Source organism: Puccinia triticina, chromosome 12A, assembly GCF_026914185.1.
Source record: "Puccinia triticina chromosome 12A, complete sequence".
NCBI lineage: Eukaryota > Fungi > Basidiomycota > Pucciniomycetes > Pucciniales > Pucciniaceae > Puccinia > Puccinia triticina.
This window is the reverse complement of record NC_070569.1, coordinates 2,770,115-2,796,663: the sequence shown is the minus strand read 5'-3', so window position 1 is coordinate 2,796,663 and position 26,549 is coordinate 2,770,115. Positions and strand designations below refer to the sequence as shown.

The 26,549-nt window shown below is 49.1% G+C and overlaps 3 protein-coding genes across 3 annotated transcripts; 1 reads left to right on the top strand and 2 right to left on the bottom strand.

Moving 5' to 3' along the window:
* Nucleotides 1-1,535: 1,535 nt before the first annotated feature.
* Nucleotides 1,536-3,554, top strand: PtA15_12A240 (uncharacterized protein; the record flags this gene model as incomplete). Its single annotated transcript, XM_053161829.1, has 9 exons — nt 1,536-1,729; nt 1,830-1,891; nt 1,999-2,075; nt 2,177-2,183; nt 2,277-2,696; nt 2,773-2,829; nt 2,953-2,997; nt 3,091-3,362; nt 3,459-3,554. The coding sequence occupies 9 exons, from the start codon at nt 1,536-1,538 to the stop codon at nt 3,552-3,554; spliced, it is 1,230 nt and encodes a 409-aa protein (XP_053025807.1).
* Nucleotides 3,555-4,015: 461 nt separating this feature from the next.
* Nucleotides 4,016-5,839, bottom strand: PtA15_12A239 (uncharacterized protein; the record flags this gene model as incomplete). Its single annotated transcript, XM_053161827.1, has 9 exons — nt 4,016-4,206; nt 4,274-4,555; nt 4,635-4,679; nt 4,762-4,818; nt 4,892-5,311; nt 5,398-5,404; nt 5,499-5,575; nt 5,678-5,739; nt 5,820-5,839. 9 exons carry the CDS (start codon nt 5,837-5,839, stop codon nt 4,016-4,018), a joined length of 1,161 nt encoding a protein of 386 aa, XP_053025806.1.
* Nucleotides 5,840-9,633: 3,794 nt separating this feature from the next.
* PtA15_12A238 (uncharacterized protein) lies at nt 9,634-10,477 on the bottom strand (the record flags this gene model as incomplete). The annotated part of the gene is made up of 2 exons (XM_053161826.1): nt 9,634-10,049; nt 10,111-10,477. 2 exons carry the CDS (start codon nt 10,475-10,477, stop codon nt 9,634-9,636), a joined length of 783 nt encoding a protein of 260 aa, XP_053025805.1.
* Nucleotides 10,478-26,549: the final 16,072 nt, after the last annotated feature.

The following is a 26,549-nucleotide window of genomic DNA, read 5'->3' as shown; positions in this document are numbered from 1 at the left end:
ACCCCGGGGAGCCCAAAGTCCCCAAAGGTAAGCGGGGTTCTGCGGGTTTTAGGGGATTTAACTGAGTATCAGCAGAAATCCATACATAAATGCCATCTTTGGTGCGTACCCTTTTGGGTTCCAAACCCCATTCATACCAATTTTGTGCCTAAAAGTTTGCAAAAAAATGTAAAAATTCATACATTTAGGTTACCCACCTACATTGGGGGTTTCCAGGGTCCTGGTGGGTATCTGCAGGTACCTGCGCGGGTATCCGCCCATGTGACAGGAATGATAAAAAATGAAACCATTTTCAATGATAGTTTGGTTGAATGGGTTATCCACCAATTTGAAGTAGAATTCAGGTAGCTGTAGGCCAAATCAACACCAACTTGACCAAATATATTTGACCCAATAAAAATCATTGAAAATGGTTTCATTTTTTCATTTTTTATCATTCCTGTCACATGCCATACTGTGCTCTCTGATTTCCTCTTCTTGGTTTGAAAAATAATAAAGATTCTGAGCAATTTGCATTAAATTGCTAAATTTTCACACTGTTCATTTTTTCATTTTTTTTCTTTCATAATCATTCTTGGTGACTTATTCTCCACCTAACTTAGCTAATTCCCTCCTCGGGGGAGCAAAGCGACCTCCAAAGGAGGGACTTACACGCTATATGGACCCCGCGGCCTGAGAGAATTATGACTTTTGGTGGGGACTTTTTTAGAATCACTCTCCCTCATGAGCCTCTGCACCATTTTTGAAATTGTTTACATTTTGGGGATGGCCCAAGCTGTCCCTATCTTTCTACTATTTTTTCCCATCCTCAACTCCTCTTGTTGAGCTGTAATCAGAGTTGTAACATCATGAATTCCAGATTCTGTACAGTGCAACATGTGTGATACGGGATATAGCCAACTAGATGAAGTTGCAAAAAAAGACATTTGAATGTCATTACATATCCCTAAAAATAGGACAATAGGTGGAAAGATTCTCCTTGATGTTCTGCATCTTTTGTTCCCCTACAACTCAATCACACAATGTGATGTGATGAAGCTACACAGGATTGAAAAAGGCCAAGTTCCTGATTCTCTCAGGCCGCAGGGTCCACTTAGTGTATAAGTCCCTCCTTTGGAGGGTCCCTGCGGGACGGCGTCCCCCCTCCACAAAGAGAGGGACTTTTAAGTTAGATTCTCCACCCCTGCAGCCAACCCCATGACTTCAGGTCACTTGCCTGAGGTTCTGATGAAAAGCTTGAGGGTGAAAATATCAGCTCACCCACTGTACATCTGTTGTTGCCTGTGACACACTTGCCTGCGTAAAGTCGTCTTTGTATCAAATCCTGCGGCACAATAACTCAACATGCTGATAGGTTTCAAAATCTGTCCGGCACTTTGATGCTCCATTGTTTCGGGTTGATGAGCGATATGACCTTCATTGGCCGGAGTGAAGTGCATGAATCAGAGGGTCAGTCTGTGCACCACTGCCCATTCTAAATATCACCGTTAGACCTCGAATTCCAATTTTTCACTTCCACTGAATTGGGGGAAACAATGTTCAGCTATGATCGCGTCACCGTGTGGCGATTGCCATTATTTCTAATGATACTTGGCCAAGCCAATGCCGCTATGATGCCAGCCAACAAGATAGTTACCGAGGTAGCTGCTGCCCCGGAAGCTGCCAGGGTCGAAGGCCTTGGGAGTGGAATAGATCATGGGGCCGACACCAAATCAACTCCAAAATATCGGTGAGTGACCGGGTTATCCTTTTGGCTTCATCTGTCCCATTTCCTCCCCCTCGGCTAGGCAAGGATCGGATGCATGTTGTTTTGTTTAAACCCGTTATAGAATAAAGGATATGAAGGTCAAGCGACTTGGTCGGGCCGGTCTGAAAGTGCCGATCTTCTCCTGTAAGTGCGGGGTTCATTGGGAAAGTTGCGCCGACAAGATGGGGATTGCCGCTTGATCTGTTATGCTGGTTTGCTCCGGCAAATTCTCCCACTTTGATGCTATGTAGATGGCGGAGCGTTGAATATGGGCACTGTGAACACCGGTGCTGCCGTTAAAGAGCTAATGCAGACTGCCTGGGATCATGTAAGTGTCGTAATTGTTGTACTGTCTAAAAGCACATTCTTCATCAGGCGAACTGAACGGCATCCTACTTGATGGACCCATCAAATACATTCTGACCTCAGGGTTGCAGTAAGTCTCACCGACTGATACAAACATAGCCATCTAAGATCGATGCTGATTAGCAATGGTCAATTGTCCGCGGTGCGGGAAACCGTAAATAAGACTACTTTGACACTGCGGAGGGCTATGCGAACGGGAACGCAGAGAGAGAGATCGGCAAGGCTCTAAAGGAGCTGGGATGGGAGCGGAGGGAGTTCATGGTGGCCACCAAGATATTCTTCGGCACCGGCGATTCGGAGGCGCCCAATGCGCAGGGCCTTTCGCGGAAGCACATCCTCGAGGGCATGCAAGGTTCGTTGGAACGACTCCAGCTCAGCTTTGTAGACGTTGTCCACGCCCATCGACCCGACCCCGACGTCCCCATGGAAGAGATTGTCCGCGCGTTCCATCACCTTGTCGATAAAGGCTACGCTCACTACTGGGGTACCAGCGAATGGAGCGCCCAACAAATTCAAGAAGCTGTCGCCGTGGCTAAGGATTGCAGATTGATCGCTCCGGTCGTTGAACAACCTGAATATTCTAGTGTGTTTCAGAGATGTTTTTCAAGGATATACAATCAATCCGCCGAACTGATGGTGGTTTTTCGGTGATTCTCAAGTGCTTCGCAGGGAACGGTTTGAAGTCGAGTACGACCCAATCTTCAAGGACTTGGGATGTGAGTAATGTGCCATACTATTGGCTTAATTTTCCCATTATAAGCATTTGGTTATTGGGTATGGCCGAAGCCTAAAAGGAGATCAAGGAAAAGCTGATGACTTCTTTTGTTTCATGGGACCAGATGGGTCGACGATTTGGGGTCCATTGAATAATGGAATCCTGACAGGTAAGTGACTGAGTGAGCCCTAGGAGGCCCTAGGCGCAGTGATCAGTTGAGCCTATGTGGTTCCAAGGGGTTGACTGACGGATGTGGAAACAGGAAAATACAACGACGGGATCCCGGACGGGTCGCGCATGGACGTCCAGAGAGACCACAAGTACGTCAAGGTAAAAAAGGCCGCACTGCAGTCACCACAAGGACAACAGGACATCGTGAAGGTTAGGAAATTAACTAAGCTAGCCAAAGATAAGCTCAACTGCTCTGTCGGCCAATTGGCCCTCGCCTGGGCTGCTAGTAACCCTCATGTCAGCACCGTCATCCTTGGCGCGACTAAACCGGAACAGCTGAAAGAGAACTTTGGAGCGTTGAAGGTCAGTCCTCTCTGACACTGACAGCACAGCTTGTCTTGGTTTGTCCAGCTCCTGATCTGCTCTTTTCCGCCAACCATAACACCTGCTTCTCCTTAGATCATCGAGAGATTAACGCCGGAAATCATGCAAGAAATTGAATCAATCATGGATAATGCGCCCATCCATCCTTCCGCGGATAATCAAGCTATATAGCTGTGAACTATTCCAAAACATGAGAGAAAGAAATATATTTATATGTATACTCTTGATATTGCCATCAGACAACTCAATCAAATGTGGTACCTGTTCCTGTCTTGAGAATCTAGAAAGCATTTGTATTGTTGTGGTCACGCTGCCCAATTTCACGCAGTAAATAGTTATTGGTGGTCATCCACTGCAGATGTATTCTTCGACACATCAAGAAATCGCACATGAATGATTTTTTATCATTGATGAAATTAGCGTGTACAGAATCATTTGCGCCAGCTTGTTTCCATGAGCAATAAAAGAGGCAAACATGTGTGATTTTGTGCATTCAGATAAGGGTAATGTATCTACAGTAGATGAGCAATGATGAACATGGTGAAGATGTACACCTGCGAAGACTGAAGATACGATGATGGAGATATGACAGTGGTGAGTGACTACAACGGATTTACAAATGTTTTCTTGACTTATGTGAGCAATGAGGAACGTCTTTCATTGAGCTGCTGATTGGTAATAATCCCTAGTGTGGTCGAGTTGCTGGTTTTTTTAGAATCGCTTGCCACTGATTTTATCTTCCCCAAGTGGAGGGATGGGTGGGGGCGTTGGACATGATCGACTCGATATCTTTCTTGATTTCCGGCGTTAATTTGTCGATGATCTATAAGGAAGCAGTTTGAATGATCGGTCAAAAACACGCGAGTCGGGGATTCAGGTGGTAGACAAACGAAGCCATGGACTGACTTTTAACGCCCCGAAGTTTTCCTTCAACTGTTCAGGTTTGGTCGCGCCCAGGATGACGGTGCTGACGTGACCGTTACTAGCAGCCCAAGCGAGGGCTAATTGGCCGACAGAGCAGCCGAGCTTGTCTTTAGCCAACTGGGTTAATTTTTTGACCTTCTCAATCTCCTGTCGGCCTTCTTCCGCCTGCATCCGAGCCACCGAGTCCTTGAAGAACTCTTTGTTGACATCCATTCGCGACCCAGCCGGGATTCCGTCGTTGTATTTTCCTATTGGAACCGGCCACCAACACATCTCCATCCATCAATCACTCAACTGACTGCTGCTGGTGTTCAATCAGTGACGTACCTGTAAGGATTCCGCTCTTCAATGGAGACCAGATAGTTGAGCCATCTTGTGGCCCGATCAGTTCAACGAAATCCAATGCATCAGCTCTTCTTATTTTCATCGTGTTCCGTCCGAGCGGTATACTTACATCCCAAATTCTTGAAAATTGGGTCGTATTCGACCTCAAAGCGTTCCCTGTGAAGCACTTGAGGTTCACCGAATGAACAAAATCAATTAGGATCAATTATATCTGTCAAACAAAGAGTCCAAAGACGCACAGGAGTATTGAGGCTGCTCGACCACCGGAGCAACCAAGTTGTACTTCTCTGCAACGGTGACAGCTTCTTGGATTTGTTGGGCGCTCCATTCGCTGGTACCCCAGTAGAAAGCGAAGCCCTTGTTGACAAGGTAATCGAAAGCGCGGACAGTCTCGAGCATGGGGACGGTGGGGTCGGGTCGATGGGCATGGACTACGTCGACATAGCTGAGTTGGAGCCGAGCTAATGAAGCCTTGACGCCCTCGATGATGTGCTTCCGCGAAAGACCCCGCGCATTGGGCTCCTCCGAATTGCCGGTGCCGAAGAATACCTTGGTGGCCACCATGTATTCGCTGCGCTCCCATCCCAGCTCCTTCAGAGCCTTGCCCATCTCGAGCTCGGAATTCCCATTCGAATAGATCTCTGCATTATCAAAGTAATCTTAATCATGTTTTCATGACCCATAGAACATGGATAATTAGCATCGGTCTGAGATGGTTATGTATGTATGAGTCGGTCAGACTTACTGCAACCCTGTAGTGGAAATTTATTTGATGGGGTATCATAACTGTTCAGTTTTCTCTGTGACCTATGCGCCTATAAACAGCCATAAAAAGCAGAAACACACGTGGTCCCAAGCAATCTGCATGAGCTCTTTGACGGCCGCGCCGGTGGCCACCGAGCCGACGGTTAACCACCCGCCATCTAGTATCGATCAAGGTCAAACCGACGCCAGAAACAGCACATGAGACCAACTGGTAATCACCATCCGCGCGGAGTAGGTTGCTCGATCAAAGTTGGACTTACAAGAGAAGATAGGCACACGCAGACCCGAGCGGCCGAGTCGGTTGAACTTCATGTCCTTGACTCTGCGGGCGCAAACAAGATAACATGTCTAGCCGAATGCAAAACATCTCGCAAGGGAAGCCAGACATATCCAGTTACTCACTGGAATTTCGGAGGAGACATGATCGTGTAGATTGGTCTTTCTTCAAGGATTGATCGAGCTTGGTTTAGATGAGAAAAGCAGGATGCAGAGTGTTGAGGAAGGACTTAGATGTGGAGTTGCTGTGGGTGGGTGGTCGAGGCTGATTTAAAATATTCGATGGTGTCACACTGTCTCTTTGGCCGTGTGGATGTTCAGGTAGGTTCCGGGCGGCGGTGTGAGTGGGGGTGAATTAATCACGCTCAGACTGAGCCCGAGCCCATGCTCACCTCCACCATGACCTGACTCTGAAAGCTACTGAATGAGTCCGAACGGGTCATGGCGATATATGCAAGTATGGTACATATGATGTACCGGTCGGATATCTCCTGAAACACATTCGGCAAAACGAAGACCTTCAGCGCACTGCCTTTGCCGTGATCACATTGGTCGGCTGGACATGGTGGCAGCTCTGGCGAAAGAGATCACCCGAAGCTTCTGTGCGCAAGTAGTCGAGAACAAACCTGGGCATGTGGGCATGTGGGGAGTGGAGATGAAGGTCTAGTAAAACGTGACCGGAAGACCCATAGAATACCGAGCAAACAAGAGCGTCAAAAGATTAAAGCTGAAATGTTATTGGCTTCCCACAGATACATGAGGACAAACAGAGGAAAGAAAGCCAAAATTAATTGAGAATAAGGTTCAAACCAGTGAATACGGTTAAGAGCAAGGAGGATGAGAAGAGAGTAGGAGAGCTCAATGAAAAGGAATAGGTGATGATGATGATGACAAGGGAGCAAGAAAGCGTGAAAAGAACACAGAAGCAGTGTGAATGCAAAGGGCGAAGAACAACCCGAAGGAAAATCCAAAGGCGAGGAGAGAAGGTCTGAATCCCAAAACGATGGTAGAGAGCTGCAAAATGGGAAGCAATGAGAATATTTTTTTGACTGGGCCGGTATTTTATGTCCTGTTTTGTGTGGGTCTGAACTTCAGAGGGTCTCAAGAACCCCACGATTTCGTACTTGGTGATGAGGCGGCACCAAATTAACGAGTCTCTCCAATCTGCGGGCAGGCGCTCTCGTGCGGAGCGTGAGCCCTCCGATGAGCCTCCGAGAGACCCTGCGCCGGGACTCCCGCACCAGAGCATTGTCACGATGCTTGAAACGGCCCGGGCCGATTCATGATGGCGAGTGGCCTCGAACGCCGAAGTGATACATTCCTTCTCCTTTCTGTCGGGGCTGCCTCCTCCTTTGTTGCCATGCGTCGCGACAGCTCGCGATCCATCAGTTCTTGATACTTGTCATATATCATGTCGCTCGGTATTGGCCTCGCCTTCTCCGGCTGAAAAAATCTGATGAAGCCTGTACTTATGTACATCCCGGTTAGGGTGCAAGAGCCTTTCAGTTCACTGATGTACAAGAGGACGGCCCCGATACGCGAGCTCTCTGAGCTCGTTTTATCCTCGTGCCAAGGCATCCAATAACTAAAAAAAATAAGTATAATGTTCCTCCATCCCGGTGCACTGCTCACGTTTTTGGTGCTAGCCTCCTGCTCACAAGCACGATGTTTGCATGCAAGGCTGTGGAAACGCACGAGTAGGGAGTCGGCGGTGGTTCTGTGAGTGTCAAAATGAACTTGGATCAGTGAAGACGAGTCCCTCAATTCTAACTGTCCACGTCTTCCTCCTCCAGGATCTCCGACCCCGATTCCATCGAAGTGAAGGAGTAAGCCAGCCTTAGTTAAAACCTCTAAAATCGTTCAGCAAGATCTCAGTTTTTCTAATTTGATCCATACTTCGATGTGACTCGATTGAAAAAGAGCAGCCAATATGGGCGGAAATCTTGAAAGGACATTCGATGGCCCGCAGGTTCATAACAATCAGAACATGTGGGCACTTTTTTCATAGATTCTTCAATCAACCTAATAGCCTTTGTTACGTTCAACTCCTCTCTCCTGCTAATCAGTGATACATACTTTCTAAATGATTACCAATACACCACGGCTGCAAGCGAACGTTTTGACGTGGTTGTGGTATGGTTTCCAAAACGTTCGCAATACAATTGGTACAATACGTCGGGGCGAAGCCCCCACGGAAACCACTTTGAGAAGATTGGGGAGATATTTGAACAAAAGTTGAGGAACTGTCACCCAAACGGAATTGAAACTAATAAAGTTGGGATGTGGTTCCCCCAACTTTATGAGTTAGCTCAAACGTTTATGTGAACGCCTCCAACGTTTCCACCAACGAGGAAGGTTGAGGGAAACGTTTGGATAACCACGCAACTCAATTGACAACGTTTTCGGAAACGGCAAACGTTATGGAAAACCGTTGCAGTTTCCGAGAACGTTACGGAAAACGTTATTGTAATTGCCGGGTGCTCTCAAAACTGTTCGGCTTCACCCTGCAAAACGTTTTGCCGGACGTTCCCGGCCGCCAATTCCGTATTACTCCGATCAACCAGTTGTAGAGTAGAATAGACATTCATCATATGTTGTATTGCACCGTCGTAGTAATATAACGATAAGAAACTGAGATAGACAAGATGTGAGATGGAGCTAGAACCATTGCCGATATACACGACAACATAGACAGACCTAAAACGGTGATCAAAGAGATAGATAGCATAGACAACAAGATAGATAGACGACGTGACAGGCAATCAAAGTTGTAGATAGGATAGACAATGGATAGGATAGACAACGAGATAGAGAGAAGAGAGAGCAAGTATGAGGAATCCGGGCTGGGCTACATGTCCTCAAGGTCCAATGTATCTTCAGGGGGAGGCAATGCTGGATCTTGACCTTGGCGCCGAGCCCGTTGATTCTCACATTCAGCCTCAATTTCTTCCTCGGTTGGCAACGCAAAGTCAGCGGGGTCGACATCGTTAACCGTTCTGGTTTTGTTCCACAGGGCTCGATCCTTCTTCAGGATCAGCCGAGCAAATGCAAAGTGGTACAGGCGCGGCTTACCGATCCGCGTGTAGAGGTTGTTGTCCAGTTGATGCCAGAAGGTCACCTTGCTGCCTTTGTCACGTGCGATACGGTTGAGGTTGAAAACCATTTGCATGTGGGCCAGTCGAGCCTTGGCCGGCGCCTTCACCTCCGCATTGATCTTCTTGGGGCAGGCATCCTTGTAGCGCGGCAGCATTCCCGAGAACACACTCTCAACAAGGTCAAATAGGTCGGGGACCGGAGGTGGTGGTTTGCCCGTGGTTGGGAGGTTGGATGAAATGAGACCAACCAGTTTGTGCTTCTCGGCCTTCAGGTCATTCGTGATAAGGGTGTCGAATTGCGAGTTCCACACGTCATTGTCTTGCCAATTGGCGGGAAATTGGGAGAGGAATGCCGAGTCCTGCTCGCCAATGAGGACCTGCTTGATTGCAAGCAAGCAAACACTTTTGATCAGCTGCGGGTCCAGGCTTACAAGGGCAGAAATTCAATTGACCCACCTTCATGGCCGTGAAAGGTGTGACAGCTCCGTTGATACGTCGTCCACGGAGGCGGCCATAAGCGTCAAGAGAGCCATCAAGTAACACAATACGAAGATTGGTGTGCACGAAGTTCTTGAGGGTGCCCACCACTTCTGATTTGGGAGCCAGTAGGGTTGTGGTTGCCGGTTGACTCGCTTCCTTGGTGCAGGATTTCAACTCGCTCACCAGCTTTGTGACCATACCAGATTGGATGTCCTCAAGCTTCGCGAGAATCATGACCATGGCTGCTGGCCATCTCTCGTGCTCGGGTATCTATTTAGTTAGTGATTGGGGGGGGCATAATGTCCCGCGGTGAGAGACAGGTCAGTCACCTGGGGAGGAATTATGGTAAGGGGGGGGTGGACTGTCTATTGACTTACGTTAAATACTGGCGCGGCAACCCTGATAAACTCCTCGGTGTTGGCAATGTTGGCACAAAGCGTGCCGATGTTGTCTCTGATGAATGTGAGAGTATCGGGACGTACCAAAGCCAACGAGTTTTCTGAGCGGCTTGAGTTCCAGCTCGTCGCGGCGGAAAGGGGCCGCTCCAATGCAGGTGGGCTGCTCATGCCTGCACCGCCAGTCGGTGGAAGGGGCCCGGAAGCCATCTGGGTCGGTCTGCGGCTTTGTTCAGGTGACGCCGAGGGCCGCTCATGTTGGGCCAGAGGCTCATGGCAGCTATAGCGGTACGGGCTTGGGCTTGGGTTAGTTGGGGTATGCCAGATCAGTCCAGGTCCACCGGGGTCGCTCGCGCCTTGCCGGCCGTGGTATGAGTGGGTGGGTGCTGGGGGAGTACCATTCAGTGTTATACCCCGAGCAAAGAGGAAAATGTAGCTGTAGCTTACTGGTGGGATTCATTGGGGGCCCGGCCGCCAAGGAGTGTTGGTATGATGCGCCTGAGGCCGCCCCGGGGCCTGCGGTCTGACCGGTAGTGTGATTGTTAGCTGGGTGGCCTTGGATTCCCCCTTGGCTTGCCATCATAGGCAATGGCAATCCACCTGGGGCCCCGTGGTGTGTGCTAGACTGAAGCGGTGCACAAGCGGCGAGAGCCGTTTGGTGTTCATCATGTAACAAGTCCCACCCATCTCCACCTGGCATTGGCCAGTTACCGCTAGCGTCGGGGCGAGGATAGTTACCGGGAGCATTAGCGTCGGGGCAAGGATAGTTACCGGCAGCGTCGGGCCGAGGATTGTCTACTTGCGGGTGATCCATAGGTCTCGGCTGGGGTCTGGGGATGGATCACGACGGAGGGGAGTGTCTGGGGGAGTCGAGGATCAGGGGCGAGGTATACATCTCCAATGCAGTCGGGGGAAGGAAACTTGGGGGACTTACTCGGAGACACCGTTATCGACCAGGACGGTCAACGTGGCAGGAGGTTCTAGCGGGGTCGAGCCAGTTTGTATCGGCGGTGGAGGTGCAGGTATTGGCTGGGGTCTGGGGATGGATCACGACGGAGGGGAGTGTCTGGGGGAGTCGAGGGGACTTGGTGGATCAGGAGCGAGGGATACATCTCCGATGCGGTCGGGGGAACTCGGATACTGCGGTATGCGCAGCGCTAAGGCTCCCCTCCACTCCGGTGTGGGCAGTTTTCCCCCCTTTATTTAAGGACTGTGTTTGAGTGCCAATAGACACATATCCCACCACTTTGTTATTCTTTCTTTTATCATCCTTACACTTTATTATCTTGAAATAACCAGAGGGATACTTATAAAAAATCACATCTAAAAATTACCATCCCTCACAACACAACACATAAAAAGTTTTTTCTTCCTCAACCGGGTTAATTTTAGGGGCCATGTCTGCAGAAATACCTGGTAAGGATCTGTGATCTGCTCTTTGGATTTGGCTGATGCTGATTTGGATGCTGCCATTTAGGGTTTGAAAAACTGGCTCCAAGGAATGGACAAGTGAGATATAGGTGTCTTGTATGTGGGGTTAGGCCTTGTCTTCCCAAAAGTATTGCTGCCCACGTAAAATCTAGGACCCATGTGAACAAATTGGCACAAATGCAAGCACTACTGAATCAGCCACCACCTGCGCCTGGTCCTCAACCTCAAGGACGAGATGATGTTGACATGGAAGATGGCACCTACGTTGGCCCATTACCTTTGGAGGAACCCAGGCCACTCCCAATGAACATTGATGATATGCGACCTGACGAATTTGGTCACGACTCTGATGATTCTTCATCCAATGATGACTCTGAACACAGTCTGGACCTTCATGATTTCTTTCAAGATCAGGAAGATATCATTCAATCCCACTTACAAAATTTGGGGCTGACCCCAACAACATATTCTGCTCCCAATACTTACAAGGTGGATATTAATTGTCCCTGGTACCCATTCCCCAACAAGGAGGTATGTTCTATCTTTTCCATGCTGAAGATGCCTTCATCTGCTGATCAACAATTTATTTTATCACAATTCACCACAGTACCTGGTTGGAACCCTGATGCTTGGACACTTGCACACAATAATGTCCAGCCAGATCTATGATAAGATCCGGTCCATATTATTATTGTGCAACATGGACCTTCCCCACTGGGACACCATCAGAAGGGCCCGGACCCGCATAAGTGACAACATCTTGAAATATGAAATCAAGCAAAACATCTCTGTATTCCAAAACAAGACTTACATGATCAGCTTGAAAGATCTCATAGCAGGGGTAATACAGATATTTTACTTGGGGTGTAACATGTTAATGAGGAAGCTGATTAATTCCATATGTTTAATCCACCAGGAACTGGCCAATCCTCTTGTTTCCAAACACATGGAGTTTTACCCCCATGACCCAAAGGGTAAAAACATCTACACACTGTGTCAAAGTATCAAATGGAGAGAGGAGCTTCCCCGGGAGTGCCGAGTGCAAATGGTTGAAGTTCATGACAAGCATTATTATATATATGAGCCAGTCACAGTGTCCCAATCACTTGGACCTGATATAATAATGATTCCAGTATATTTTTACAAATACAAGGATATACTATACTCCAAATGCATCAGGCCTAAATATCTCAATGTTGTGGAAATCCACAACAATGTAAGGATCAATGTCACACAGATTTTGGTTCCAGGGCACCTGCCGTATACCCACCACCTTCTTGACGAAATCCCAGTATCACACTTCCGCCTGAAATATGATCAAATATTCACATCTGTAGGCGGACTGTTGATAGCAAAATGCAATCACTGCATATATGGCAAGGAGTTTTCATTCACACTCACTAAATAATGGTGATTTCAAACTGACTTTCCTACCTATTCATTCAGAATGTATTCCTGGTGGTGGCACAAGGAAGATTCCAGTTCCAAATCCTTGGCGGGAAGAAGCAAATGGGAAGATAATACGTCATGTACCTATCACCTTGTATGCAGATGACACGTCAGGTAACAAGTCCAAGCGATGGAATAAGCACAACTCATTTTGCTTTACCCTCAGTGGCCTGCCCCCAAGCCTCTCAAACATGGAGTACAATTGCCATTTTATATGCACATCTAATCGGGCAGGCCCTCTGGAGCTTGCTGAACCCATAGTTCAAGAGTTGAAGTAAGTTAACCTATCACCTTTATGACAAAATTCTGTAATGATTGACCAGATAAAATTGCAGTGAATTGGCCACAGCAGGTAGTATTGCTTATGATTCAAGTGTTAAGAAAGAAGTCATGTTCATGACTGTTATGCTTGCATTTGTTGGAGATTCACCCATGGCTGCTGAAGTTACCAATACACCAAACCCAGGAACCTCCAACAACCCCTGTCGCATGTGCGGACTGCAATGCCCTCAAGGGGAGGAAAGATGCACAATGGAATACCTCAGACAATTTTTTGGCCACCCTCATATGCCACCCCCACGCACATGGCATGAAACAATAGACAATACATATGACTTATGGGAAACCTCCCAATCGGGCACCCAAAAGGAATTTGAAAGAAAGCATCAAGCATATGGAATCAGGGACCGCATCAATTTTGCATTAATTGACCTGAAACGCTCTGATTATGAAGAAAGGTTGAGAATAGTCAAAATGCAGGCAGATACCCCCAAAAGGATGATTAACCCCTTTGCTCATTTGATAGCATTTGATGGTTGCAAGGATACTCCAATAGAAATACTACATGTTATACTTCTTGGGGTTGTCAAATACCTTTGGAAAGATTTCATGGGTCAACTGAAAGAATCTGATCACCCAGAACTGGAAGCACGCTGGCGCGCATTCAATACAGAAGGAATGAATGGTCCTCCAATACAGCCGCAATATATGATTCAGCATTACAAAAGCCTCATAGGGAAAGAATTCAGACTGATCCTTCAGGCCACCCCATTTGTGTTATTCCCCATGATGAATGAGCAACAGCAGGAAATCTGGACTTCACTGTGCCAAATTGCAAGTATGGCATTTCAGACTCACATAAACGATATGGACGAATTCATTTGGGAAATGGAAAATCGAATACATCTATTCTTATATCACGTGTGTATCATGAATGGCAGGTGGGCAAACAAACCAAAATTTCATCATATCTTGCATCTTCCCGAATCAATACTCAGATATGGCCCAGCAAGCTTGTTTGCTACTGAAAAATTTGAGAGTTTCAATGGGGTGATAAGGAATGCCTCCATTCATTCCAACCGCCAAAGCCCAAGCAGGGATATAGCCACCTGCTTCAACAACTTCAACATCATAAGGTTGTTGTTATCAGGAGCCATACTATATGATCATGAACACCTTAGATATTTTCAAGCATCCAGGGAAGTACAAGCACTTTTTGATAATAATGTGTTTATCCAAAAAGCCATAGGATACAATTCAAATTGGTTTGGATCCGGCCAACTCAAACCAACCATTCATGGTCACAGGGGGGCACGCAAAGCAGGGGAACTTGTCCCAGTGCCTCTGTTGAGGAATTTCCCCACACTTCTCATCACAAAGGTTCAAGCTGTCAAATTGGATGATAAGGAAGTCATCCGCGATGGTACTTTTGTCTTGGTGAATCCCATTTGTCTCAATTCTGCAAGTTTTTGTGCTAACCAAACATTTCGTGGATGGAGATAACAGACCCAAGACCGTATGTTTCCCAATGGTATGATTGGATGTGTGGATTCCATATGGGAAGTGGGAAATAATCAGTTCTATGCAAAAATACAGAGATGCACCAAATCAGGTACTCAGCCAGAGAATCAGATGGCAATTCTGGTCAAGGAGTTAAGTTTTTATTATGAGCCTGCACAGGTGAGCCATCAATGGGAATTAAGACTTGGAAAATGCTAATCATATTAATCATGAACTCTGATTATATTATTCATTGACTGATTCAATCCATGTTATTTAATCTAGCACATCATATGCACCATCAATGTTCAGCATAACTGCTTTGCAGCGGATTGCCCAGTCAGGACCAAATTCATGCCTCTAACTGGACACCAAGAAGGAGGAACCCACGTGAACTATATAGAGCACAATCCCATGAACAGCTACCTGCTCAATGCAGTGTCACATCATGCACCATATTTACACCGTCTGCATTCAAACCTGTTTGTTCGTCCCATACCTGAAGATGTGATGACATTAGCTCTGGAGGAAGGGTTGCATATGTGGCAAAGGGAGGGCAACTGAAAGTATTTCCTCCCCATATAACATGTTTCATTCATTGTGTAGTGAAGATTCATAACCACCATTACTATTTGGGCTCTTATGTGATAAGTTGATGAGCATTATATGCCAGTCAGATTATCAATATTATTAATTGGTGTTTGTTTACTTGTGTCTTGTTGTGCATTCTGTGTCTTGTTGTGCATTCTATGCAATCAGTTTTCATTCATCAAATCATTTTTTCATTCATCAAATCATTTAGATAGTATAGGTGTTTAACATAAATCTGAGTAGAAACTTGTTTGATATTGTCTGATGAAAATATTTTGGGAGAGTTATAATCAGACCAATTGTGGGTGAAATTGCTTCTTATAGCTTATAAAACAGACCCATTGTGAGAAGTTTTGGTTATATGTATCATGTATTTGCATGGCAGGAATTGAGACAGATAGACTGATAGACTGATAGACAAGGGCAGCACATTCACTTGAGAGAGATAGAGAGAGCAGCATTCAAGCAAGAAATAGGAATAGACTGATCACATTACAGTAGACTGAAGACAAGACATATCACGAGATCGGGAGTCAATTGGCATAGCATCGGGGAGGAGGACTGGACCCGCAAGGCAAGGACTTGGAGCTTTGGCCTGTTTGGTGCCGCCGCGCAATCGCTACAGCTGTTGTCGGTCGTCATCTGGGATCTCCTCTAAGATAAATCCGGCCATTCTGTGGCGACACTAAGAATAGCGGATATTGTCAGCAGGGATGAAGGTAGGCATCAGGAGAGGGACTTACTAGTAAGGACATTACTGCGTTGGGTTGGAGAGTAATCGACGCTGGGTCCATCTCTAGCAAAAGGTATGTCCTACGCCCTGCGTAAACGTCCATGGACTTGTACTTGAAGACGGAAAAGCACGAGATCGGTTGCATCGCGATATTGACAGGCTGAGGGACCGGACCTTGCGTAAACCCGTAGTTCCAAGTGAGGAGTCCCCTGAAATCGGCGTAAACCGCCAGTATGTCGAGCGAGTATCTGTTGGTGGCCTGGCAGCGAATGGCTTTCATGACGCGCGCCTTGAACTCCGGGAATTCCATGGCCTGCATGTCCTGGCCGCTTATGTGGACGGGGGTGAGATGGCGCTCCGTCTCGATGCTTCTGTAGGAGTGATGATCCTCATCATCGTATCGGACCTTGGCGAAGAGCTTGTAGTTGATGAATAACGTGATGCCGGAGGTGGTGGTTGGAGCCACGTAATGAAGTTCGCGGAGGTTGCAAGCAGTGGCCACGCCAAACGGCGCCTCATCGTCGCGGTGCATCGGGCCTTGTCGCGGTTCCTGGGAAACTCCGTAGTCTGAAGGGGATGGGGCGGGGGAGGACATCGCGATGGGCGGAATGGGGAACAAGGGGATGCGATGGTTGGAGGAGACTTGAGAGCTTGATATCCGAAAAAACCTTTGCACTTGGTTGTGCAAACGTTTTATTAACTTATTGTTTTGTCAAAACCGGTCCTAAACGTTTACATAGCTCAAAATTGTTTCAAGAAACGTTAAATTCGACCGTAAACATTTACATTGCTCAAAAACGTTACATTAAACGTTGTATGCGCGGTAAACGTTTTCACCAACCAACTGAGGGCCATGCAAACGTTTTCTCGAACGGAATTGGTCTGGCGAACCATTTTCAAACGTTTGTGATCAGTAGGCATGCACAAACGTTCATGTCAACCAGTTTGGTTGTGTGAAACATTGCAGAGTGGTTGAAAACGCCTGAAACGTTTTGTTGAACCGTTTCAAAACCTCAAACGTTTCTGGGAACCATTGGGCAACCAGAAACGTTATGAGTGACCATGTTTCAACTGGAAACGTTTCTGGGAACCACTTTACAACCGGAAACGTTCCCAGGGACCGTTTCAAAACCTGAAACGTTTGGGAACGGTAGCAAGATACTTTTCTTGCAGCCGTGGTGTACTCATGAGACACAGAGATACACCGTATTCGCTATATGGTATTGGACACAATCCCGAACCCCTTAATAGAGTACTCAAGGGTAAAATGATGTGAGTGGCCTGGTTCATGATTAAAAAATGTACATTTATTGACAGTAATTATCATTGGAACAGAGGATCACGTACAAACGGACGCGCTTGAAAGAAGCGTCCCATCATGTGAGCATATTTTCAACTTCAACAATTCAGCAATCAACCTAATAGCCTGTATTGCATTCAGCTAACTCTATCCTGCCAATGCTATCCACATGCTACCCAACCAATAACTATGTATGTAGCAAAACATCTGATCGTCTAGAGAAGCAAAGTGGCCTCCAAAACAATCTTGAGAAGAGGATGTGAGTTAAAGAAGGCAGATTCTTCTTTGGTGTCATTGAGTGCAGGTGAAGTAAACTGAAAAAACACCGTTATTGATAGAACAGCAAGGAAGTTTCAGATTATTGGTTCCCGGGTGATGGGTATACGACCTGATGAGATTGATAGAATTATTGCGCAATACAGGTGGGTTAATTTTTTGTCTCACCAAAAGGGCCAGGTCCAACTCCTCACAAAACATAACCAGCTATGATGGTTTAGTTCAGGTTCAATGACATTGACACACAAAGGCAATCCCACTTCTTTTTGATCACTTAAACTCTATCTTAGAAAAGCACACACCAGCGGTGATATGGAATTTTCTGAACCCTCCAAGTTCATTCAAATGGTGCATGATTGGATAAAAGCACTACCTCCACCTGGCCAGTCAGTATCTTCCTTGGTTCTATTATCATTTTCCTTTCCTTGGGAAATTCTTGGGCAAATCTGCTCATTTTTTTCTGTCCTGGTCAATCAAGGGGCCAGAAGGTCATCAAAATACCCAAATTACAAGAAAACAACTATGAAATTCTGTTGAAAGAATGGTTACCACAGTTTGAATATATGTAAGCAGCTGTTTCTGATTTCTGTTTTATAATCAGTTGAGGAAGGAAATGTGGCAATCAATTGACCAACCCAACCCTGAATGGTCTCCTCCACCCAACACAGGAAATTGGATGAGCTTATTGAATACAATTTTCCTGGACTCTCAAAACTAGAAAAGCAAGAGCTCAAACGTTTTGCACAGAGCTCTAATCCATCAAATGAATACTTCTGGCCCCTGAGTAAAGTTCGCTGGGATACTGAAAAAGTTATGCAAAAATATTTTGACTGGAAGAAAAGCAAAAAACCATTAATGTTTCATTTACTCAGTTTCTTGGATATTTCACTTCAATCACTAAAACTAAAGTAAGGGGTGAACCCCAGCATGTTTTACTTGTAATTCCCCACTTTGGCTCGTTGAGGATTTTTTTTCCTAAATGCACTCCAAAAAATCCCAAAAGCACTCCAAAAGTGAGTGTATGGAGTGTGCACTCCAATGATTGTTGGAGTACAGACTAGATTACTTCAAGTCAATTGGAGTGCAGAACCAGGGACTCAAGACTCTTTGGAGTGCACCACAAAGAACTCCAGTGGCCAGGAAATGTAATGAGTGCCCATGAGTCTCACTCCATCAGATTGGAGTGCATTCCCCCAGCACTCCATTCCTGATATTTCTCCTCCTCAAAAGTGGAGTGCAGTACTGTGCACTCCATCCAAAGCTGGAGTGCTTACAACTTCAACCGGGCTATGTACAAACACACCCCACTTGATGCCAGCTGCCACCTCCTGATCTCCATGACTGGTACAGACCGGCATTGAGCGGATTAACATCTCCTCTCAATGACCGGTCTGTTCCAGACCGCCAGTCATTGAGGGTAATCACACCTCTTGATGACTGGTCTGTGCCGGTCATTGAGGGGAGTAACATCTCCTCTTGATGACCGGTTTGTGCCAGTCACCAAGGGGACTCGCACCTCTCAATGACCGGCGCGGACCGGTCACACCTCCTGATGACTGGCACAGACCACTCATCAAGGGGCGCGGACCGGTCACACCTCCCGATGACCGGCACAGACCGCTCATTGAGGGGACTCCCCCCGGTCATTGAGGGTAATAACACCTCCTCTCATCAATGACCAGTCATCACCGGTCATTGAGGTGAGTCACATCTCTCGATGACCAGTCAGACCTAAGGTTCCAATCCGGACCCCGCAGATCCGTAGAAATCCCAAAACCCCGCAGGCCGGATCAGGGTTTGGGATTGAGCTCAAGAGATCCGGAATCCGGCTCAATAGTGAAAAGCGCTCCAACAGCGAGATTTATGCGGGTAAACCTCAGAAAACACCCAAAAATAGGGTCTTTTCTCGGGGAATACCCCTCAAACCCGCATGAATTGGGAACACTACTGGGGAATCCCCAGCATACCCAATCAAATTGGCACTTTTTTTGGGAAATGCCCCTTGCTTTCAGATCCGGGAAAATCTGGCCGGATTCCGGATAAGACCAGGGTCAGGGTGCGGGATGGGCAATATCCGGCTTTGGGGAACTGGATCAGAACCTTAGTCAGACCAGTCATCAAGGGGAATAACACCTCCTCATTGAGAGGAGGTGCTACTCCCCTCGGTGACCGGTACAGACCAGTCAGCGAGAGGACTCACACCTCTCAATGACCGGTCATCACCGGTCATCGAGGTGAGTCACATCTCTTGATGACCGGTGTGGTGATTTATATAGGCGAGCACGGTAGAATGTCCACGTGGGGATAGCGCGGGCGGGGAATGCACAAAGCCGCTCAGGCATGGTGCATTCCGGTGACATAAGCACTGAGGATGAGGTCAGGAAAGCACGCTAGGAAAGCTTACGGAAAGTCACGCGCGGATTGGAATGCACGGATTGCGGATTGCGGATTGCGGATTGCGGATTTTGGATTGGGTATTCGGATTGGAGCGGAAAAAGACAGGGCTGGACTGCCGCGGGACTACACACGTGGACTGGTAGCAGCGGCGCGTCAGCGGGTGAGCCATGACAGCTCGAGCGGGTTCCATCAGCGGGCGGAACCGGGGTGAAGGCGGTGGCGAGAGAACGACTGACGGGGGCTAGACAGAGGACGGTGGGAGGGCAAGCGTCGGAGAGGAGCGGAGTCTGGGAAAGTGACGAGCGGGATAGCGGGCGGAGTAGGCAGACTAGTGCGGGAAAGTGTCAGACGTGCGGGATTGGGTGGGAACGGCGATGTGTGTAGAGGGGAGGACGGAAAGGGTTTTTTGGCTCTGTTTTTCAGAATCTTAGGAGGATTATCATCATTTCTTTATCCTATTGTATTACGGATTACACTCATCATCATTGTACTTACAACTACGGACGTACAAGAGTTATTGAGAGAATATCTGTGTTCTTATCCTTATTCAAGAGTTACCTGCGGATTATTGTGCTTGTGATGTGCGGAGCTTTATTCACTTGTGGATTATTACGCTATAGATTGGGCTCAGTAGAGGAGCGCTGAAGGCTAGCGGAAAGTAGCAGTGCGGAGCCGAGTTACCAACAATCACACAGCCCGGACATCAATATTCTTGAAGGAGGCGGTTAGCGGACATTCTTCACCAGCCAACCAGCTTTCATTCTCACAAGTGGGGGTCTGGCCGGGAACCCAACTTTGTGTCGTTATCAGATACTCGGGAACTAGACTTGCGCGGAAACGTTGAATGAACCCTACGGAAGGCAAATTCTTTACTCCAGGCAACGAAGAAGCTCAGATCGGATCAGGCGGCTCGGACAGCGGAGACACAGTAATTGCGGAAAACAGAGAAGGCTCTTCTTCAAGACCTGCCGAAACACAATCGTGGTTGGGCTTAGCGGGAGGACCGAGACTAGGACAGACATCCTTTTCGTCGGTGCGGAGCCAGTTTCCACCTAATCAGTCAATCGCGGCGAGGAGGCGACAGCTGTATCAGCAGAGCACCCTGAACGATCGACCAGCGGTGTTAGCGGGAGGAACGACGAGCGGAACTTACGGAGTTCGACCAGAAGAGATAGAAGACAAGACCATGGAAGAAGTGCTAGGTGGACAACGACCTGCGGCTCCTGCGCCGAGCGGAGCAAAGATACGGCCCAGGGATTATCCGCACCTTAAGTTTTCAGAGGCGGAGGTGGAGCGTTTTATCAACCGGTTCAAAAGAGCGGCTCTGCAAGAAGGTCTGACGGATGCGGATAAAGCGTACCAGGTGGTCAACTTCTTTCCGGAAGGCGAGGACTTGCGGGAAGTGGAGAACATGAAGGGGTTTGAGAGTAAGGATTGGACCAAGCTCAAGGAGGAGATACTTGAGAGGTGGGAAGATCGCGGACCCAGGTATTGGGAGAGTGACTTGGAGAAAGTGGCTTTGGAGTGTGCGGAAAAGGGCGGTGTGCGGACGAGAGCGGAGTATGTGTCCTACATTACCAGTTTCGACCAGGTTCTGTGGTATCTGGAGCGGAATGAGATCGTGACGGCCGATATGGGTACAACAAAGCGGATTTTCTTGAAGCGATTCGACCGGACTTTCACTGAGAAGGTGCTTTGGGGACTTAACAAGCAAGGACTGATGGTCAAACCACGACTAGGTGGGCCGAAACTGCTGCCCAGAATGAAGGAGCTGCGCTCCGCTGTCAAGGCGGAACTCGAAGTGTTGAAACTCATGAACAACAGCCAAGGAGATGCAGTTGCGAGGGCGGAACCGGCTCCGCAGGTGCCGGTTACGGTCAAGGACGTGAGTGACCTGGCGGATACGCTGAAAGAATTGAAGCTGTTTATGCAGAGAGCGGCGCACAAGCAACCAAAGGAACAACAGACGGTCGTGCCACCAGCAGCTGCTCCCGCGGCTCCTCAAACGGACGGTGCTCCGCAGGCTGGTGGGATGCCGCCGTGGAGGCGAGGACCTCTGGTGTGCGACTACTGCAAGGAAACTGGCCATATGCGGAATCAGTGCGAGTACTTCAAAACGGATTGGGCTGCGGGAAAAGTTTCCTCGTGGGGGCGCGCTTTTCTTTGGCCGGATCGTATGCCAGTAGATGGACCGGTTCCGAGGGACGTGGTGCGGGCCGGGCAACCTTCGGCGAAGGGAAAAGAGGTGGAAGGGAAAGTGAATATTGGGATGGTCAAGGGCATGGTGTGGAAGCCGCCGGCAGTGGCCAGCAGTGTGAAGTGCGTGCAAACGGGGGAAGTCTTCTTAGGGGAGCGTTTGGAGAAGATGGATTTGGATCCCGTTCCCGCTCCTAGAGCCAGACCGGAGCCGGTCAAGCAGCTTCCGGTAGCTCCGGTGGTGGGGGGCAATAAGAAAAAGGCGGCAGAAGTTGCACGGCGAGCAATGGGCGCAGAAACCACGGTAGCCCTTACCTTGAGGGAGCTGGCGGCAATTTCCCCGGTGATGGCGGACAAGATGATCAGCGTGTTGAAAGAGGCGTCAGGTAAAAGGAAGCCAGCGGCAACGGCTGTCACCACTAACGCGGAAACTGCGGAGGTTAAGTGTGCGGAGTTTGGACACTCGCTGGATTCAATCCCCGTTCTACCATCTACGACCGTGTCCTGTCCACTGGGATACGTGAGTATGAGGGTAGGAAACGTCACAAAATGGGCTATGATCGACACAGGTGTGAAGCCCCCGCACATTGCGGGGTTTCACAAGGAGATGTCACAGCACCTAGGCTACATCAACCCGTGCCTCCCTCCACGTCCTAGCCGGCAGAGATCCCTGCTCCCACATCTCTCCCGGCTAAGTAAGCAAGCACATTCCTCTTTATCTCGTTGTTTCCTTTTCCCTCTCTATTCCTCCTTCAAAACCATCATGTACTGAGAGATCCCTGCTCCCACATCTCTCCCGGCTAGTTCTTTCCTCTCACTTGAAATACCAGCCCCGTGAACTAGAGCTGCCTCGAGCCACTCTCCCCTAGATCAGTGAAGTACTCCTATTCAGAGTCCTTACAACAGGGTCCATGATCAACATTCTCCCGGCGGATTTGGCGTCGGAGGCTAACTTGGTGTTGCGGAAGACTCACATAAAAATCCGCACGATGGGCGGGTTTACTTGTGAAGTGGACGGGATAGCGGAGGCGGAGACCGTGGAGGTGGCAAAAGTGGTCAAGAAGTTATTGTTCTTGGTAACTAGGTCTCACAAGATCATCCTTGGTCGACCAGCACTGTTTGCTTTCCAAGCGCAACTGCGTTTCTGTCCCGCAAGGCAAGAGGAAGTGATGCGGGTGGAAGGAACTCACGGGAAGCAGTACGAGACGATCATCTGCCAGCCTCAAAGCGGAGATTGGGTGACGGAGGTGGGTGAAGGGGCACCGCATCACTGTGCGGAGCCTCCCGCGGAGGATTTTTAGTTGTTGGCCAAGCTATCCGGGCGGAGGAAGCTTTGACTCAGCCTGGATGGTTGACATTAAAGAAGCGGGATGGTATTGGCAGAAGTACGGCGAGGCAGTCCAATACACCAGGAAAAATCAGTAGTCACTAGATGACAACTGACATGACACCTGCTCCAGCTGGCTATCCAGCCTCTAGTGCAATTTTCACGAGCTGATCCTCAGCTTTGTCCCAGGCCCAGCTGCTGCTCAGCCTTGGCCCAGGCCCAGCTGCTGCTCAGCCTTGGCCCAGGCCCAGCTGCTGCTCAGCCTTGGCCCAGGCCCAGCTGCTGCTCAGCCTTGGCCCAGGCCCAGCTGCTGCTCAGCCTTGGCCCAGGCCCAGCTGCTGCTCAGCCTTTACCTGAGCAAGAACGGGCATTGATAAATGCACACCCGTCCCCCGGGGGCACGCCCCGCCCACACCCTTCGAAAAGGGCGTGTGGGACCGCACGCCCTTTGGGCCTTTATCAAGGGTGTGCGAGGGCGTGCAAGCCCCCACATAGGCGTGCACAAGCGTGCACCGTGCCTGCTCGCCGAGAGCCCCTCGGCGGGTAGGTGTATGTATCCCTGCGAGTTTTGTCCCTTTTTTTCTTTGGCTATTAGCCGAAGAAAATAATGCATTTTTCTTTGGCTAAAAGCCGAAGGACAGCAGAGCTGGCCGGGCCAGCTCCACTGGAGCTGGCGCGCTGGCTGGCGCTGGATGAGCTGGTATTGGTATGTATTGGATACATTACTGTATCCAATACAAATACATAGCGATACGTATCCGATACATACTGATACGTATCTGATACATATCCAATACATACCTGTACAGTGTACTAAAAATACATATCAATACATATCCGATACATACTGATACGTATCCGGTACATACCGATACATATCCAATACATACCGATACAATGTACTATACACCTTGCCACGTTTTTTTTAAAAAAAAACTGCACTAACCCCTAACCCCTAACCCCTAACCCCTAAAACCCGACCCCCAAAAACACACCCCCTAACCCCCAAATGGGGCATTGGGGCAGTGGGAATTGAACCGGCAACCTTGCTGTAAGGAGATTTGCAGCTGCGCTGCACACCACTAGGCTAACAACCATTGGTTGTGCTGCCCAGGTTTTGTGGCTAGCTTGGTATGAACTCAGCTCTGCCAGCCCGGCCAGCTCCAGCGCTCCTTCGGCTTTTAGCCGAAGAAAAATGCACATTTTCTTCGGCTAAAAGCCGAAGAATTATAGTGCCACAGGTGATCCCTGCTCGCCGAGAAGGATAACTCTCGGCGAGCAGGTATACAAACACCTGCCCGCCGAGCCTGCTCACCGAGAGCCCCTCGGCGGGCAAGTGCATGTATACAGGCATACAGATCCCACCTCGCCAAGAGCCTCTCGGTGAGCAGGTATACATACACTTGCCCGCCGAGCCTGCTCACCGAGAGCCCCTCGGCGGGCAGGTGCATCTATACCTGCTCGCCGAGAGAAATCCTCGGCGAGCAGGCATACAGATCCCACCTCGCCGAGAGCCTCTCGGCGAGCAGGTATACATAAACCTGCCCACCAAGCCTGTTCACCGAGAGCCCCTCGGGAGGCAGGTGCATTTATACCTGCTCGCCGAGAGAAATCCTCGGCGAGCAGGCATACAGATCCCACCTCGCCAAGAGCCTCTGGGCGAGCAGGTATACTTGAACGTGCCCGCCGAGGGGCTCTCGGTGAGCAGGCTCGGCGGGCAGGTGTCTGTATACCTGCTCGCCGAGAGTTAGCCTTCTCGGCGAGCAGGCAAGGCTCTCGGCGAGCAGGTGCATGTATGCCTGCTCTCCGAGAGCCTCTCGGCGAGGTGGGATCTGTACCTGCCCGCCGAGGGGCTCTCGGCGAGCAGGTATACTTGCACCTACCCGCCGAGGGGCTCTCGGCGAGCAGGTATACTTGCACCTGCCCGCCGAGGGGCTCCCGACGAGCCATGGTGCACGCCCGTGAACGCCCATGTGGGGGCGTGCACGCCCTCGCACGCCCATACAGGGGCGTTCATGCCCTTCGACTCGCACACCCTTGATAAAGGGCGTGCGGTCCACCTGACCGGTCCGCATATTCCCCCTTTGAAGGATTGTTCCTGCGCGCGCGGGAGACATCCTTCAAGGGTGTGTTACACCCAACCAGCGCCACACACCCTTTTCAAAGGGTGTGGGCAAGGGCGTGCCCCCGGGGGATGGGTGTGCGTTTATCAACACCCGTTCTTGCTCAGGCAAAAGCTGAGCAGTGGCTTGTCCTGTGCCAAGACTGAGGGGCAGCTGGGCCTGGGCCAAGGCGGAGCAGCAGCTGTGCCTGGGACAAAGCTGAGGATCAGCTTGTGAAAAATGCAAGCTAGAGGCTTCAGCTGTGCCAAAATGGCACTGAGCTGTGTGCCAGCCAGCCCTGAACTAGCAGATGGAGTAGCTTTGGAGCTGAAACCAGAGCTGTGTTATGTCAGTTGTCATCAACTGACTACTTTTTTTTTCATGGTGATATCAAAGTGAGCTTTCCAACGTGTGCATCTCTGAGTGTGGAAGGATCAAAGCACTACCACAGCGCCACTGTGGTGAGCCGTTACTCTGCGACAGGGACGAGTGACAAGCGGAAAGCGGGAATGGACAAGGGCGGAAAAATTGGTATGGAAACCGGGAACTGCGCGGCGGAGGCGAGTAGTGTACAAGTAAGTCCTCCCAAGTATGCACTTCCGAGTCGGCTTTCTACAAAACCCTACCATTGTGCCACGGTCGTGAGCGAAATGAGACGTCCGCGCAGGGGTTTGATTGTGGCTAGGACGATCGGCGACAACGGTGAAGCAAGAATGGGCCGGGTCAACGGTGGAAGGTATAAACCGGTGGCAAGGAAGGTGCGGCCGCGGAACGTAGCAATGCCGCAGGAGCTCAACCCGCCATTGAGGGAGATCAAGTGGAGCCGGGATCCGTTCAAGACTCCTTTGCATTGGGTTCCGCCAAGGTTTGAGCCGACAAAGCGGATTACGGCGGAACGGATGGCCAGTCTCAACTTTGGGCCACCGGAATGGCTCCACGAGGAGGAGTTTCACTTATTGGCCGAAGCTATTACGTTGCGGGAGAAGGCGTTGTCATTCGGACCGGAAGATTGGGGCTTACTCAAGCGGTGCATTGGGGATCCTTATTGAATCCCCACGGTTCCGCTGTGGAACTACTCTTGGGATGAATAGAGCTGGAGAGGGAATGGTGCTTTAATGGGCTGCCTCTCTGGGAACAAGAAAAAGAATACAAGAGTGTGGACTCTTATGGAAAGGTGTGGCTATAGAGGATTCTTGAGGTTTGTCTAAGGGTTTACTTTCTACTAATCTAATAGCAAGTTAAAGGTAATGTAAAGTCTGTCCAACCTGATATATTTGGCATAGACTTATCAAGCTTGTCCACTCT